Source organism: Lates calcarifer, linkage group LG14 (assembly GCF_001640805.2).
Source record: "Lates calcarifer isolate ASB-BC8 linkage group LG14, TLL_Latcal_v3, whole genome shotgun sequence".
Lineage (NCBI taxonomy): Eukaryota > Metazoa > Chordata > Actinopteri > Centropomidae > Lates > Lates calcarifer.
The window spans coordinates 8,837,604-8,851,976 of record NC_066846.1 but is presented as its reverse complement, the minus strand read 5'-3'; the positions used below and the strand labels follow the sequence as shown (position 1 = coordinate 8,851,976).

Here is a 14,373-nt window from a genome sequence, read left to right as displayed (position 1 = left end):
TTTCCGTTCCCCTGCCTACTCAGGCGTTGAGAGTAAACTCCACGCCCATTTCAGTGCAGGGGCCACTAGCTGTGTACCAGCAGCGGCAAGAGTTGCAGAAGTACACAGACTTCACCTCACCTTCGTTGAAAGCTGAGCACTGCAGGATGTGATAGTGTTGATGTTCCACTGGACTTGTTGCACTATCGTCACTATCAATCTCTTTGAGCTCAGGTTCTTCTAAGTTAGCCTGCATCCACTACTTACAAAAAAGTGTGCATGTGATAGGAAAGGGTGAACAGCAAAGTGGAAGCACTTGTGATGTTTTCCTGGGAATAGGAGGCAAGTCCCAGCTTGATGCCCAGGCCCCAGGCTACTCATTCTGCACAGACAGGAATGCAGCGGGTTACCTGGCACGCTTGATGAAGAACATATTTACCAACTTTGCCTTCACCTTGATTGTTTCCAAATTCAGTATACAATGCACTGCCTCTCATCAAGAGGTATATGGGTCCATCAAAACCTTAATCAAACCTAGGTAAACCTTAGTTTTCAGTCCTACCATCAGTAATATAGCATATAAGAATATCTGTAACATATTTTTGACGTTTTACACCTTCATGTTGTGTGTTTCTTCTCTCCCAAACAAACATTATCACTCCTGATTAACTGCTAATTAATAAAGTAGCAGGGTACAGTTTTCAGAGTAAGCCACATGATGGTGACAGAGTGCTGCTGTGCTGTGACTGTAACGTCAGAGCAAAAATACAAGGTCTTTTTTCTACACAGGGGATTTTGACAAGTCACAGCAGGAAAACACAGGTGTGAGTGATAAAATGAACAATGGTTGAGGTCCATTTATCTGCCTCCGTTTCAGATTCCTGGTATTGTGTGTGCTGGCTCATTGTCACGTAACAGAACCATTGACCCATGAATGCACTGGTGTTGCTGGTACTTTCCCGACCATGACAAGTCAAAATCCACCTTCTAAGCCCATATACTGTTGAAATACTGTACTTACTTGTACTGTACAGTATTGAGGTCTTGTGTTGGTTACTACTTTAATTTAATACTTCTACTTTTTTACACGTCAGAGGGAAATATTTACTTTTTGAATCCACTGCAGTTATTTGACTCTAAGAGTTACTAATTACTTTTCCAATTAAGATTTTACATGCAAAACATATGATAAATGTATAAAATATGATGCACTGCTTTACTTTTAAACCATCTAGTAGTGTCTAAAGTACCTAAAATTGACTGTACAATGACCAATTACATCATGATTTGATAATATTCAGTATACAATATATTATTAATAATACAGCTCTCTAAAATGAGTGTTTCTGCATAATGAGTACTTTTACTTTTGGTACCTTAAGGGCATTTTGCTCATAATACTTTTACTTAAGTAACATTTTCAGTGCAGCTTTTACAACTTTTCTTGTAGTGGAGTACTTTTAGACTACAGTATTTGTACTTTTACTTCAGTAAAGGATCTAGGACTTCTTCCCCTCCCTGTCTCAGAACTATAAAATCAGGAATTCCACAGAGAACCCACAAAGTAACACTCCACACGGCGTTGTGTGATAGTGAAGAGCTGACATCTTTTACTGTCTGGACATACAAGCAGTAAAATGAGTGACAGAAGAATAGAGGAGAGGGATGAGATCTCTGGAGGACAGCACTCTTTCTTCCTGTGAATCTTTTGCTCAGTGGCTCCTCTTTTGTGTCCCCCTGCCACGCCTCCAGGGGTCGCCTTGGCAACATGTTTTACTGCTGGCAGCCATATAAATACAGCATTGGCTCCTGTAAACCAGGATAGCTGTACACAGCAACACTCAATGCCAAGGACACTGTGAACAAGGGGGCTGCAGCTTCAAATTTAAAAGGAGGTACACAAGGGAATACAGTGTGTTTTCAGTGAATACTTGATAGTATTCACTAATATTCTGTAAATTGCTTTTGCCATATGCAATATGCACTGAAAAGGGGCCAAGGAACAGGCAGGATTAGACACTCTTTTTGACTCTTTATCTGTTGTACTTTTCAGCTCAGCGCGGATGAGAATCTGCACATGAATGAACAGATGGATGAAGCTGAGTCTCTTCATGGCAGGGGGAGAGAGGATACTCTCCTCAACATGTTGACTGAAACTGTTCGGGGGGTTGACATTGTCACACGATCCAGGGATCACCGTCATCATCATCACGAGGAAGCAGTGGGTTGGAGGAGATGCAAAGGAGTAGAACCAGCCAGAGGCGGAGGAGGGGAAGCACAGATAAGTAGCGAGGAAAAAATGCTTGGTCCAGCAGAAGATGAGGAGGAGGATGAAGGCAGACGAAGGAGTGCTAATGAAGAGCAGGTGGAGAAAGAGTGCAAGAAAAAAGTTTTGGAAGCGCTGAAGGAGCTGAGTGTTTTTCATTCAGAGAGAGTGGCAGCATGGAGAGAAGCCCTTAGAGAATGTGCCGCCATGCTCAACAAGTCTCCACCAGGGGGCGGTGATCAGCAATGTCCTTCTACAATGGGTATGGGAGCCAATCTCACTGATAGATGTGTTTTTCTGCCCTTCAGAGAAAGTTAGAATATCCTAACACAGTGAGACTTGAAGCTCTGTTAAAGTCAGAGTTTCAGTAACTGTCAGCAGGAAAGGGACCTGAAGTGTCAGTTAAAGCTGAGACCCTGAAAGTAGTTCAAGTGTCAGTGAAAGTTGGAATGCAAGCAAATGTGTTGGTAGACTTTGACAGCCTGTTAAAGACAAGTAGAATTTAAAGCATCTTTGAAGCTGCTGAAGTCAGCTGAAGTGTGCATGCTGAAAGGAGTTGAAGCGTCCGGAAAGCAGTTTTATGAGTCAGTTAAACATGAAAAAGAGTTGAAGTGTCAGTCGTCAGTTAGTGTTGAGATGTAAGGAAAAGGATGTTGGTTGATGCTGAAGGACTGAGGTCGGTTTAAGTATATGCACTGAGAGGAGTTGAAGTGTCAGTCCATTGTAAGCAGAAGAGGGAGCTGATATGTCAGCTGAAGTTGAATGAAGTGGAGTTTAAGTGTCGGTTTGTTGGTTGACGATGAAGGATGGTAAAAAGATCGGTTTACGTACTGAAAGCAGTTGAAGTGGAATTGCTGAAAGTATCTGAAGAATGAATTTGAATCGTCAGTTCATTGCGAGCAGTGTTGGAGTGTTGGTTGAAGCTGAGAGACTGGAAGTAGTTCAAGTGTCAGTTGAAGCTGAATTGTAGATTGTTTTGAGCTGTCTCTTCAACTAACTCTTCAGCTGCTGGCCAATTAAATTGTACCTGCTCAAAGCAGTTGAGGAGTTAGCTGAAGAGAAGGACACCAAATGAATTAAGACAGATATTTAGTGATATTTGTGAGGCAAATGTCCTATAATCATTACATACAAAGTATTAAACATTGCAATATTTGACTTCATTATACATAGTGTATACACAAAGTGTATAAAATTCAATTACTATTTGAAAAACAGCAATTAAGCAGAAGAAGAATCTAAAATTAGCTCTCAAATTAGCTCTTTTGTTGTGATGTACAACACAGTCGTCCATGTTCTGTATGTTTGTTTCATTTCAGAGCCAGAGTGTTCAGACTCCTTCAGTGATACTTTTCAGAGTGTTGGGGAGGACATAGAGAACATTATGCAAAAACTGAGCACAATCACAACCAAACTGGATGTAGAATTTCTCCAATTATCTGCAGAAGAAGCCACAAGTGTGGATGCAGCACTTCAGCAAACCAGAGACCCAGAAACTTCAGTGCAACCTGAAGACGGCAACAATCACCTGAGCTCCCATGATCAACATGAATCTGACTCTGGGCACAAACAGGAGGTTGAGGATGAAAGCGATCAAAGCCATACAGGGTTGTCGCCAGACACTGAACGAACATTGGACGACTTTGGATTCAGCAGTTCTGACTGCAACAATGTGAAAGAGACTGGGAGAGAATCAGAGGTCAAAGGTCAAGTGAGTGATAATGAGGGCAATGTTTCTCCAGTGAGTCAGACAGAACAGGATGCAGGGAGGATAAACGTCAAGGGCAAAGAAGAGACAAAGAGTGAATGGATTACAGTAGGGTAAGTTGACAGATTTATTATTGTAGTTTTCTACTTGTTATGAAGAGTAAATCGGTTCATTTTGCTCCCACCTGTATTAGCAGCAAAAATACTATTTAACATAATGTATTTTTAAGACAACAAAGCATGTCAACAACTCCTCCTGCTAAAAAAGAAAAAAAAAAGCTGTGAACCATTTGCTTTTTATCCCATATGGGTCCGGCTTATGAATCTGGACATGATTTGATTCCTTCCCCTCATTTCCCCTGCTCACTGATACAGAAGCGAGCTTGTTGCAGTGCTTTATCACTAGGTGCACGTGTTTTGACTGCCTGGCCTCTCTGTAGCCATGCTATTTCATACAGTTCACTGTGAGGTCAATACCCACGTTTGTCCAAAAGCCAAACAAATCAGGAAAATTCAGATCCAATTCAGAGGCCAAGTCTGGAAGAGGCTGATATGGAAATTAGTGTGCTGCAGCATTTTAGAAATTTTTAAGATGTTTGTACTCATAAATGTAATATAATATTTTTGCTACAAATTCTTGCTATTCCTATTACAGCTACTAATATTAAGAGCAAAGATATGCATGGTCATAATGATGCAGGAAGCAAAACATGCAGAAGCTTTTTTTTAAATGCAGAGTGTTGCCTACTGTCTCCCAAGTTTCTTGTTTCAGTCAGAGCTTCACAATCTTGTCTGCACATCATATAGTATCCTTTAAATCTGTGTAAATACTGTATATCTATTTCAAAATAATATCTAGGCTCATTGGTAAAGTGGAGGACAGCCAATCACACGTACCAGACGCATGCTTTATCAGAGCACCCATGGGTGTGGCTGAAGTCCTGAGGTGTGAGATGGCAGACGCCTTCAGCTGCCTCATGGTGACCGGCTCGGAGGAGCTGGTCAGCAGAGTGATCAGGGTCAAAGTTCAAGGCAGAGCCGACTTTCGCTTCCCTGTGACCATGGTTGTGCCTTTCTGCGCACGTTACCGTGGCAACTACAGGGACATCGCTGTCAAGATAATTGATGGGGAGAGGCGGGCGAGCTACATCACTCCTATAACAACAGAGGGCACATATGGAGGACATAGGGTAAAGTTTTCTATTACATGTACTTCAAAACATTTTTTTGATTTATACAGATGCTAATTTTCCATTTTTAATGTCAGAAATTTCATTAACAAAAACAATCATTTTTGCTTTATAACATGTATGTAAAGACAGACCTGGCCAAAATAGTAAAATAAAAAATAGTAACCTTTGCATAGAATATAGCACAATAACATAGGACCTGAGGTGCATAAATAACGCTTGACTATTTAACACAGTTACATTCTCTATGAATGTGGTGTTGAAGGAATGCAAAGAAGGCAGTGTTTCCAAATATACTACAAAAATGCAGTTTTGCAAATTTCATAAGAGACTCTAGGGACCCTGAAGATCATCCATCTTGTTGGGTCTGATGCCTGTTTGAAATGCATATAAATCACAGTGATGAGTTTGTGATGGAACAGATAAAACTGATGAAAAAAGAAGGTCACCATGAATCAGAGCAGATAAAACAGTAGACTGAAGGTTTTGTCTGCCTTTTTTAAAAAAGAAAGAAAAAGTTTCTTTGTAATACACAATCAGTGTGAATAATGAAGGCTAATTTGTCTTGTATGAACAGAATTTAGTTCTATGTATTGTTTAAAGAAAAATGTTTTTTATATTTTGTACAGAATTAGCATGTTTTCAATAATAGCCTGATTTGAAGTAGCCAACTGCGCAGATAATTCCATCATCTGCATAGAAATTAATCTTGGCTGGCTTGATGATTGCCTGTACTGTTGATAACAATTAAAAACTTTACAGGTTCTAATATATAGCCTTGTGGTGCACCTTTAAATTTACAATTATTAACACAAACACTTGGGATTCCATCTGAAAGTATCGTACCGTATCTTTGTAATATTAATAATAAGCCTTGGACAATCTTGTTTCTTATTGATGGAATCAGTTGCATAATGATAACAACTGAGACTGATATAATTGTACTTTAGCTAGCATAAAGCCAGATTAAACATCAAGGGGCTGTTGTTTTCAGTCAGAAATTCATTTGTGAGTTTATAACTGATTCATATACTTTGGTTGAAACAGATAATTACATTTATTTTTCATTTATTTCTTCATCAGGGCTCATTTGCAGAGGTGAGGGTGTACTCCCTGGGTCTCTTTGCAGTGGTTTCCTGTTTAAAAAGAGAAAATTACACTGTTCCCAAGAGGGGTTTGTCTCTCAAGCTCCCCATGGACCCACGCATTTGTCTCAGCTACCTCCCAGGAGCCTTCGCAGCTCCAGTAATGGCACAAACCATGGTACGGAGATGACTTGTTTTGATCATTATCCATGTTTCTCCCACTCTTACTTTTTTAAGTGTGATATAGCAGAAATCATCTTTTTTTTTTTTAACACAACTGATTTATTATGGGCAGCTCGGGATTGAGAAGTGTGTAAAACTCTGTGTACATTTGAAATCAGGCCTTTGAAAAAGAACTCTGTGTTGAAAATATTGGAACTGTTCCAAAAGTGAGATAAGAACAGAGACATGGTAGGGGAAAAGGGACATAAAAAGTGAAAGAGAGAGGAGGAGAAACTTCTTATGAATTCACAGACTTGAGTTTTCACAGATTTTTGCTGTGAGGTAGAAAAATGAACAGCTGTGGCCGATATTTGAAGTCCAATCATCTGTGATTCTAACTTCACCACAGCAGTTTGTTGCTTGATTTTACGTCAAAAAAAAAAACAACGTCTCCCACTCTGTGCAGCTCTCTCAGACAAAGCAGCATGCTGTCGGCAAAACAGAAGTATTAGAAAGAAAAAAAAATTCATATCACATCTCTAAACTGCTGCCTAAATAATGCAGAACAGCTGTTTCCTCATCTGCTTCAGATCCAGCCCGTAGACACCGTCCTCCTGGCTGCTGTCAAGTCCAGGAGTGACGCCTATTACTCAGTGGTGTCTACGAGCCCGCTGCTCTACCTCACCCATCCGACCTCACAGCCCCTGAGGAGACCCCTCACTGTCACCCTCCCCTGTCCGCCGAACCCTGATAAAAAGAGGGGCATAAGGAGACAAGGAGAAGAGGCAGAGCATCGCCACACCTGTCCTGTTTCTCTAGCATGGGATCAACCTGTTTCCCACAGAGTGAGGTAAGAAAGCCTCTTTGTCTTAATTAAAACATCTGTGGCTAAAAGTAGGAGACTACAGATGCTGGTGACATTTCCATTTTCTGCCAGGTAATGCTTTTTCTTACCTAGAGTATTTTATTATGTCACTTCACACACACAAATCTCTCTTCTATTCAAAGAATTTACCAGTGCAGTAAAAACTATTTCATCTTGTTTCCAGTACTCAACCAAATGTGTACACGCACTATTCTTCATTGTTTAACTTCATTTCTAACTATCTAACTATCTAATCTATTTTAAATATCATGCAATGCAAAATATGTTTTTTAGGAGTCACCAATAGACAGCAAATTTCTTAGAAGATTTTTCCAGATTTTACAGACCAGTACCTTACAAAGTAGATAAAAATCAGCTTCACTTCAAACCAACTACAGTAAAACTGTGACTCACACATGAATACATCAAAGATAATTCCTTCTGATGGAGTATTTTTACATTGTAGTACATTACAAAAGTGGATTTGTATTTCTACATTAACTGCAGAAACTAACCCTTCTACAACTGAAAAAAAAAAAAAAAAAAAAAAAAAAAACCTTAAATGACAAAGTTGAAGATATTCTGGTTTTGATGTCCCTGTCAGAGTACTAGCTGCCTCTTTGACGTCCCCAAAGGAAATGTCCAGTGAGCTGCTGATTGTCCTGGGCTCCAGGGACAAACAGTGGAGCGTCCTGGACAAAGTCACAGTCAGAAACCAACAGAATGGACTGGCCTCCTTTGAGCTGACAGAGAACTTTGACAGGTTTGTAACATCACCTTTCCTTCCTTGTAAAGTAATTATAGCTGATGAGAATAGTTGTTAAGATTATAACAAATCAGCTTTATTTGCGTAACCCTTTAAAGACAACACATTGATCTAAGGTGATTCACAGTTGTGTACACATGTGTACACACAATACAGTATGTGTCTACAGACACACTGCGCAGAATTAAAGTAAGAGACTGGATACATTTAGGAGCCAAAAACCATTTGATTATGTCCTTTATCAAGGGACAGACAAAAATTTAGGAGGTTGGCTGGACTGTGTTAGGTTTTTACTTCAGTGCTATGGCAACAGGAATTCAGATTTACAATTAATATTTAGGGCAAAGATCATACAGTGTTTTTATAGAAATATTAGAACTGGTATTTTCTAATGCTAATAAAGAGCCTCTGTAGGGAGGAAGGATCAATGGTAAAATGTTTTTGTCATCACACCTGAGTGCTGACTCTATTATCACTCTGAAATTTGCTTATGTTTTGAAATATGGTAAAAAATAAAATAAAATAAAATAAAACCTGCACTGGTTTTGAGTGCTGCTGTAAGGAAATGTGAGTTTGGTGGGGAGAAGTGAATATGTAATAAATCAAAAGTGTTTTTGCTACTGTCTTTATCAGTCCTATTGACAAACTGATGGTTATGATAAAAGAATAAACTGGGCCAATCTTAATATCTTTACTTTTAAAATCTTTATATCTATGACAGCACTGCTCAGCGGATGTGTTGCTGCACTGTCCAGCTTAACAACACAACAACACAAACTGCAATATGTGGCAGAAACATCCAAAGCAGAACTACAGACAGTGCAGAAAACCCCAGGGTCAGATGAGTAGGGTAATGCTCATTTGTAGCATCATTTGTCTTAGGTTCAGTGCTGATTTGACCAGTTTGTCCACCCATAAGGAGTACAATCTGAAAAACACACAGTATAATATCAAAATTGTGTCATTATGTACTAGTGGTACATGTGTTGCAATGACAAACTGTATATTTTCTTACTACATCTCCTCGATCTTGAGCTTTCCTGCTCAAGTCCATCAGCCACTGCAGCTGATTTGAAGGACTGTAGGTTTTCATCTTGCTGCTAGCGCCTCCCATGTGCAGCATCAGTATGGTCCCGGTGCTCCCACCACAAATGAGGATGTAATAAATCCCGCATCTGATCACAGAACAGAAAAACTTTGAACGCGCTGCAGATTAACTGAAGTGAAACCAAAACAGTTCTCATTTACTGTATGTACCTTTTTACTGACACGCAGTTAGCAGACGTTGACTCCAAGTTCATTTGTCTCTCAAGGGAACCAGGAAACTGTACCAATCTCATCAAATCCTGACATTCATGCTGCGCTGCTCTTGTCACATCAAGGAGACTGTTGAAACTGGAACACACATACAGACATGTCAACACAGGTTAGATTGTTTGATGCAGTAAAGAAAAGAATATGTTTGTGTAAATGAGAGTAACTGAAACTCCCTAAGCACCTCTCGGTGAAGTACAGCCTTTTCAGTTTTTGTTTTGTCAGGGAATTGGCCTGCAAGATATAGGAAGTCAGAACTGCGGTTAGGTTTCTACAGAAATAAAATCTGGATTCTTTTAATAAGAGTAGAGTAATTAAGGGAGGATTGTGTAAAATCTCTCACAACACGTATTTGGTTTCTGAGGCCCAAGAGTCCAATGAGTGTGTTTGACAGGTGCAGCAGTGTAGCGGGGTTCTGGGCCGTCCTCACAGCCACGTCCACACACCGACTACCAGCAGTGACTGTCAGCAGGAGTCCCCCAAAAACATAGAACAGGTAGAAAACATTGCCCCTGGTTGCACAGAGAGAGCAAGAAGAGAAACATAGAAAGTCGGGAAATGAGGGTTTGTATATTTGGGGAGAACAATACTTTGTAAAACACATAGATCCTCACTTGTGGACAATTATCTCTGGTGGAAATTTCAACATGGGGAGGTTTGATGTGTTGGTGCGAGGCCTTCAAGGAACAACTCTGAAGATGCTAGAATGAGAAACATGTGAAAGTGCACATTAAACATGACCAATAGTGTAATGAAGAAAAATATGTATATTTAAAATCATTTTTTAAAATATATTATGGGGTGAAGACATTTGCTCATCACTCGAGTGACAAGGTTGAAAACTAGACGCCGAACTCTAACTATGTTTTGCAGCTGTAATAAACATATCAAACGTGAGTTATCTGACTGAATTATAATTACTTTATCAAAATTTCAAAACAAGATTCACAAAGTTCCTCACAGAGCAGAAATTAAGATAAGAATGTACACATAAGATGAGGATATGTACAAAAACAGGTGCTTGGGGAGTTTTAAAGCTTTTGACCAAAAAATGAGAGTATATATTAGAGTATTGCTATATAATTGAATATACCTTAACAAAATGGTTCTGGTTTAAGATTTAATCATCATTTATCATCATCATCATCACAGTATTAACATTTCATCTCAGTGTACTGTTATTAACTTGTTTAATCTGGTGTCAAATATACAGACAAGACATCATTTTATTGCTGACAGGTTAATTTCAAGTATAAGTACTCACCACTCGAGCAGTTCCTGTTCCACGTCTCTGGTGTTTTGACGTTAAAAGTACATGCCTATCATTTAAACATGTTTGTATAAGGGACAGCATGACAAGAAATGAAATGTGGAACGCTACAACAGACTTAGAGCGAGCTTTCCTTTACATAAGGGGTTTAAGGAAAGGCAGTGGATAAAGGGGGCCTGAATGCTTTGAATTCCAGGCTTTAGCATTTCTATGTCAGAGCATAATCACACGTTTATGATAAAAATGTTATGAAATCTCCAGAGAAATAACAGGCAATGAGAAAATAAAGGTAAGTGAATGCCTTTCTCTTTTAAAGAATTGAATTCAATTGTAAATTGTGAACTGTTCCTTTAATAAGAAGGATTCATCATTATTTTCCTCCTGAGTTATAAGTCTTTTCTCTTTTCTTATCTAAAACAGCCTCCCTAGGGAATAATATATGTACAGTAGGTAATATGAATTCTTTATTCTGTCTTAAGTGTATAAAGTCTGTATTCAACCCCCATGATAATAGACTCATCTCTTCTCTCTATTCAGCCGCAATCTAATCTCCTCACTGAGCTCAACTTCTTAACTTCACCTCACGTCTCTCCCCTCCTTCCCCTCAGACTGCTGGTGGTTCGTCTCCTCTCTCCGCTGCAGCCCTGTCACCTCACCTCCCTAGCAGAGGAGCTGGAGGAGTCGGTCGGCTGCCACGTGGTCACCGTCGTCCTGCAGTGCCGACAGGACGAGCCGCACGCTGTCCTGGTGGCTGCCCTGCCCAGCCGAGACCTCAGCTGGGAACTGAACAAGCTGCGAGCTCAGGGCTACAGCGGCCTCCCGGAGACCTCATCAGACATCTCCATGTGTGAGGGAGACCAGCTTCTACTACGTTTCAGTGGCAACATCACCTCCACAGGTAGGGTGTGAGGTTGATTCTTGAATTCAATTATTATTTTTGGTGCCTTTAAGAGCCTCTTCATCCATCTTTCTGTCAGTTCACCACTTTAGTCCAGGCTAACAACTATTGGCCAGGTTGCCATAAAATCTTGTAGAGACGCTCATGGTCCTAATGACTCTGGTGACCCTTTGATGATTCCTCTGGAACCACCAGCAGGTCAAAGTTTTTACTCATCTGAGGAAATGTCTCAAAATGGATTGGCACACACACAAAATATAAACACATTCATGGTTCCCAGAGGATGAACTGTCATTTCATCTCACGCCATCATCAAGTTCAGTTTTGTCCAGTACCTCAGGTTGTGACCAAAAACCTGCGAAACCAATGACATTCCTATAAGTCTTGGTTTTGCTAATTTCAAATGTTAGCATGCTAGTGTAAACAGCTGGGCTCATAATTCACATTCAGTATTTAATATAAACACATATACACTAAAACATACCTGACAGTGTAAAATAATAAAGCAGAGCCTCCATGTAAATAATACTGCCCACTCCAGCTCCTACACAAATAAAATAAGTAAACAGGAGTTAGCTCAACTTTGAGCTAGCAATGCTAACAACTATTCAAAACAACTTTTAAAAGTGCCAGTTTGCCAAAAATAGGACAGGTGACAGGTAACAGTCTTAACATGTATAATACTGTTGGTAACAATAAACACAATAAAAAATTAAATAATTGGAGGAATTACTAAGGGGAGAGGTGAAGCAGGCAAAAGGAATTTTCTCTGAAGTGATATACAGCATACACATGCTAGATCTGGAGGTCTCCCAACCCAGGTATTAAATATAATTTAATAGATTTTAACGTAACAGATTAATAATAATCAGTTTCCCTGCTTGATATAAGCATGTTAGCACTGGCACATTAGCAAGTAGCTCAAAGTACAGCATCACAGAGCAGCTGTCACATTTTATCACCCTCTGTACATGTAATAAATTCACTTTTATCATCTGTTTTTGTCAGTTTGGAGGCATTTTGTCATGTGATATGGAACTGTTTACCTTAGATAAACACACCTGCTACTTCATGAAAAGCCGGGACAACCCCCTTTACAGAATACATCTTATGCAACAGGTTTTGGTGCTGTATTATTTTTGGAAGTCATCCACACAAAGCATCTCTGAACACATTATTCTACTGAACCTGCAGCTTCGCCCTCATACAAAGGGAAAAAGGCTGTTTGTTGCCACATAACTGAATGTAACAGACCATATAATAAAGGCAAAAAATTATATGTTTGCACAGGCAGCCATCAGCATGCTTGCATGGTCTCAGCCTCTGGTATGTTTGCTCTGACGTCTTCCCTCACTTTACTGATGTGTTTTTTTCCCCCATAACACACTGGCAGTTAGTTTTCAGTGTGTACATGCAAAACTAGATTAAACACTGATACATATTTGTGTTTTTAAACAGCGACTTACAGCAACCAAAATGATGCACCACTCGAGCGGATCACCTTTCACAGCCAGCGCGTGAATCACCTCTTAGTGCACCTAACTGAAGTGGACCCATTTGGGAACTACAGCTCCCCTCACTACAAAGGGACGGCTGTGTTTTATAAGGTCACCAGAGGTCAGCTGGAGTGGCGGGGGGATAGGGCCATCCCGAAGGACGTGAAGCTCCTGGGAGATCCCGTGTGTAAGCTGTCTCTGACTTTACCCAAGGTGAAGAGGCATTCACAGAGAATTTTACTCTACAGTTATACTTAATGTGAAAACTTTGACCTTGACAATAAAAGAATGTTCTTTCATATTTTATTTTGTGTCTCTCTCAGAAAGTGAGAAGCATTAATCGGCCCATCACAGCCAGAGTGAAGTTATGTGAGGAGTCAGGTGGGTGGAATGTTTTTTATCCATCATACGTGCATACTGTGTTGTGTTACTATCCTTTTTTGACTGCTGACGGCCAATCTCCATCTCCTGCCCTCTCACCAGATTCCCTGTCAGACTCTCTTCTTCTCTGGCTGGCTGGTGAACTTTCAGAGGAGGAAACAGCCCTCTTGGTGCTCTCCCTGCGGCTCCGTCGCAGCACCGCTCAGCTGGTGAAGCTCCGGGCCGGGGGAAGCCCGTCTGCCCAGGCCTTCCACGTTTTGGCCACGTGGAGGAGGGGACTGCCAGCTGCTCTGCGCCAACCCAAGGCCTCGCAGCTGGCTCACTGCTTGGCCAAGAGCGGGAGGCCGGATCTGGCCAGAGAGCTGCTCCTGCGACAGGCTGCAACCACCAGAGAGGGCTCGCTGAAATGACGAAACTTAAAAAACAGAAGTCACACTGCCTTGTAATGCTGCTTGTGAGCAGGTGGTGCTGAATGAAATGCTCGCAGTACTTCGTTTGATCCACAAGGGGTCAGCATTGGACTGTGAAAGTCTGCGCTCTCTTCAGACTTGAGTCAAATTCTTGTAAGTCACTGGTCCTCAACCTTTTCAGTTCAGTTCCTTAAAAATGAAGCTATATTTACTAGAAATCCATCATCATTGGTTGATTATGTTAATGAGTTATGTCTAAATAAAAAAAAAGATTTGAATAGTTTTTAGAGGCCTAAAGAAAAAGGAGCATCGTCCATTCAATTCTAAAGAGCAAAGATTAGTAGAAATATCTGAAAAATAAATTGATTTTTTTTTTCAAATTTTTTGCAAATGCCTTTTTCTGCTTCCTGTCCTGTTAATTGTCACAAAACCACTAATAATCATCTTGTAAACTTTTAGAAAATCCTTAACTCCAAGTTAGAAATCAGTGATGTCTGTAACATTTCTGTTTTCTGGTTCTGTTTTGGATTAGTAGAAACAATTTGTAGAAACAATAGCTGCAGATCACAACAGAAGACACAGAG

The 14,373-nt window shown here is 40.2% G+C and overlaps 1 protein-coding gene across 1 annotated transcript; it reads left to right on the top strand.

Moving 5' to 3' along the window:
- The first annotated feature begins 2,021 nt into the window (after positions 1-2,021).
- dthd1 (death domain containing 1) lies at positions 2,022-13,971 on the top strand. Its single transcript, XM_018696423.2, has 10 exons — positions 2,022-2,507; positions 3,565-4,066; positions 4,812-5,142; positions 6,226-6,405; positions 6,980-7,239; positions 7,859-8,017; positions 11,213-11,502; positions 12,961-13,211; positions 13,322-13,379; positions 13,482-13,971. The coding sequence occupies exons 1-10, from the start codon at positions 2,057-2,059 to the stop codon at positions 13,787-13,789; spliced, it is 2,790 nt and encodes a 929-aa protein (XP_018551939.2). The 5' UTR covers positions 2,022-2,056; the 3' UTR covers positions 13,790-13,971.
- Positions 13,972-14,373: the final 402 nt, after the last annotated feature.

Bases quoted from the DNA above. Each gene is read 5' to 3' on its own strand.
- dthd1 (XM_018696423.2), top strand. From the start codon at position 2,057: ATGAATGAACAGATGGATGAAGCTGAGTCTCTTCATGGCAGGGGGAGA. The intron at 5,143-6,225 runs GTAAAGTTTTCT...TTTCTTCATCAG, and splicing joins GCACATATGGAGGACATAGG to GGCTCATTTGCAGAGGTGAG. The intron at 11,503-12,960 runs GTAGGGTGTGAG...GTTTTTAAACAG, and splicing joins TGGCAACATCACCTCCACAG to CGACTTACAGCAACCAAAAT.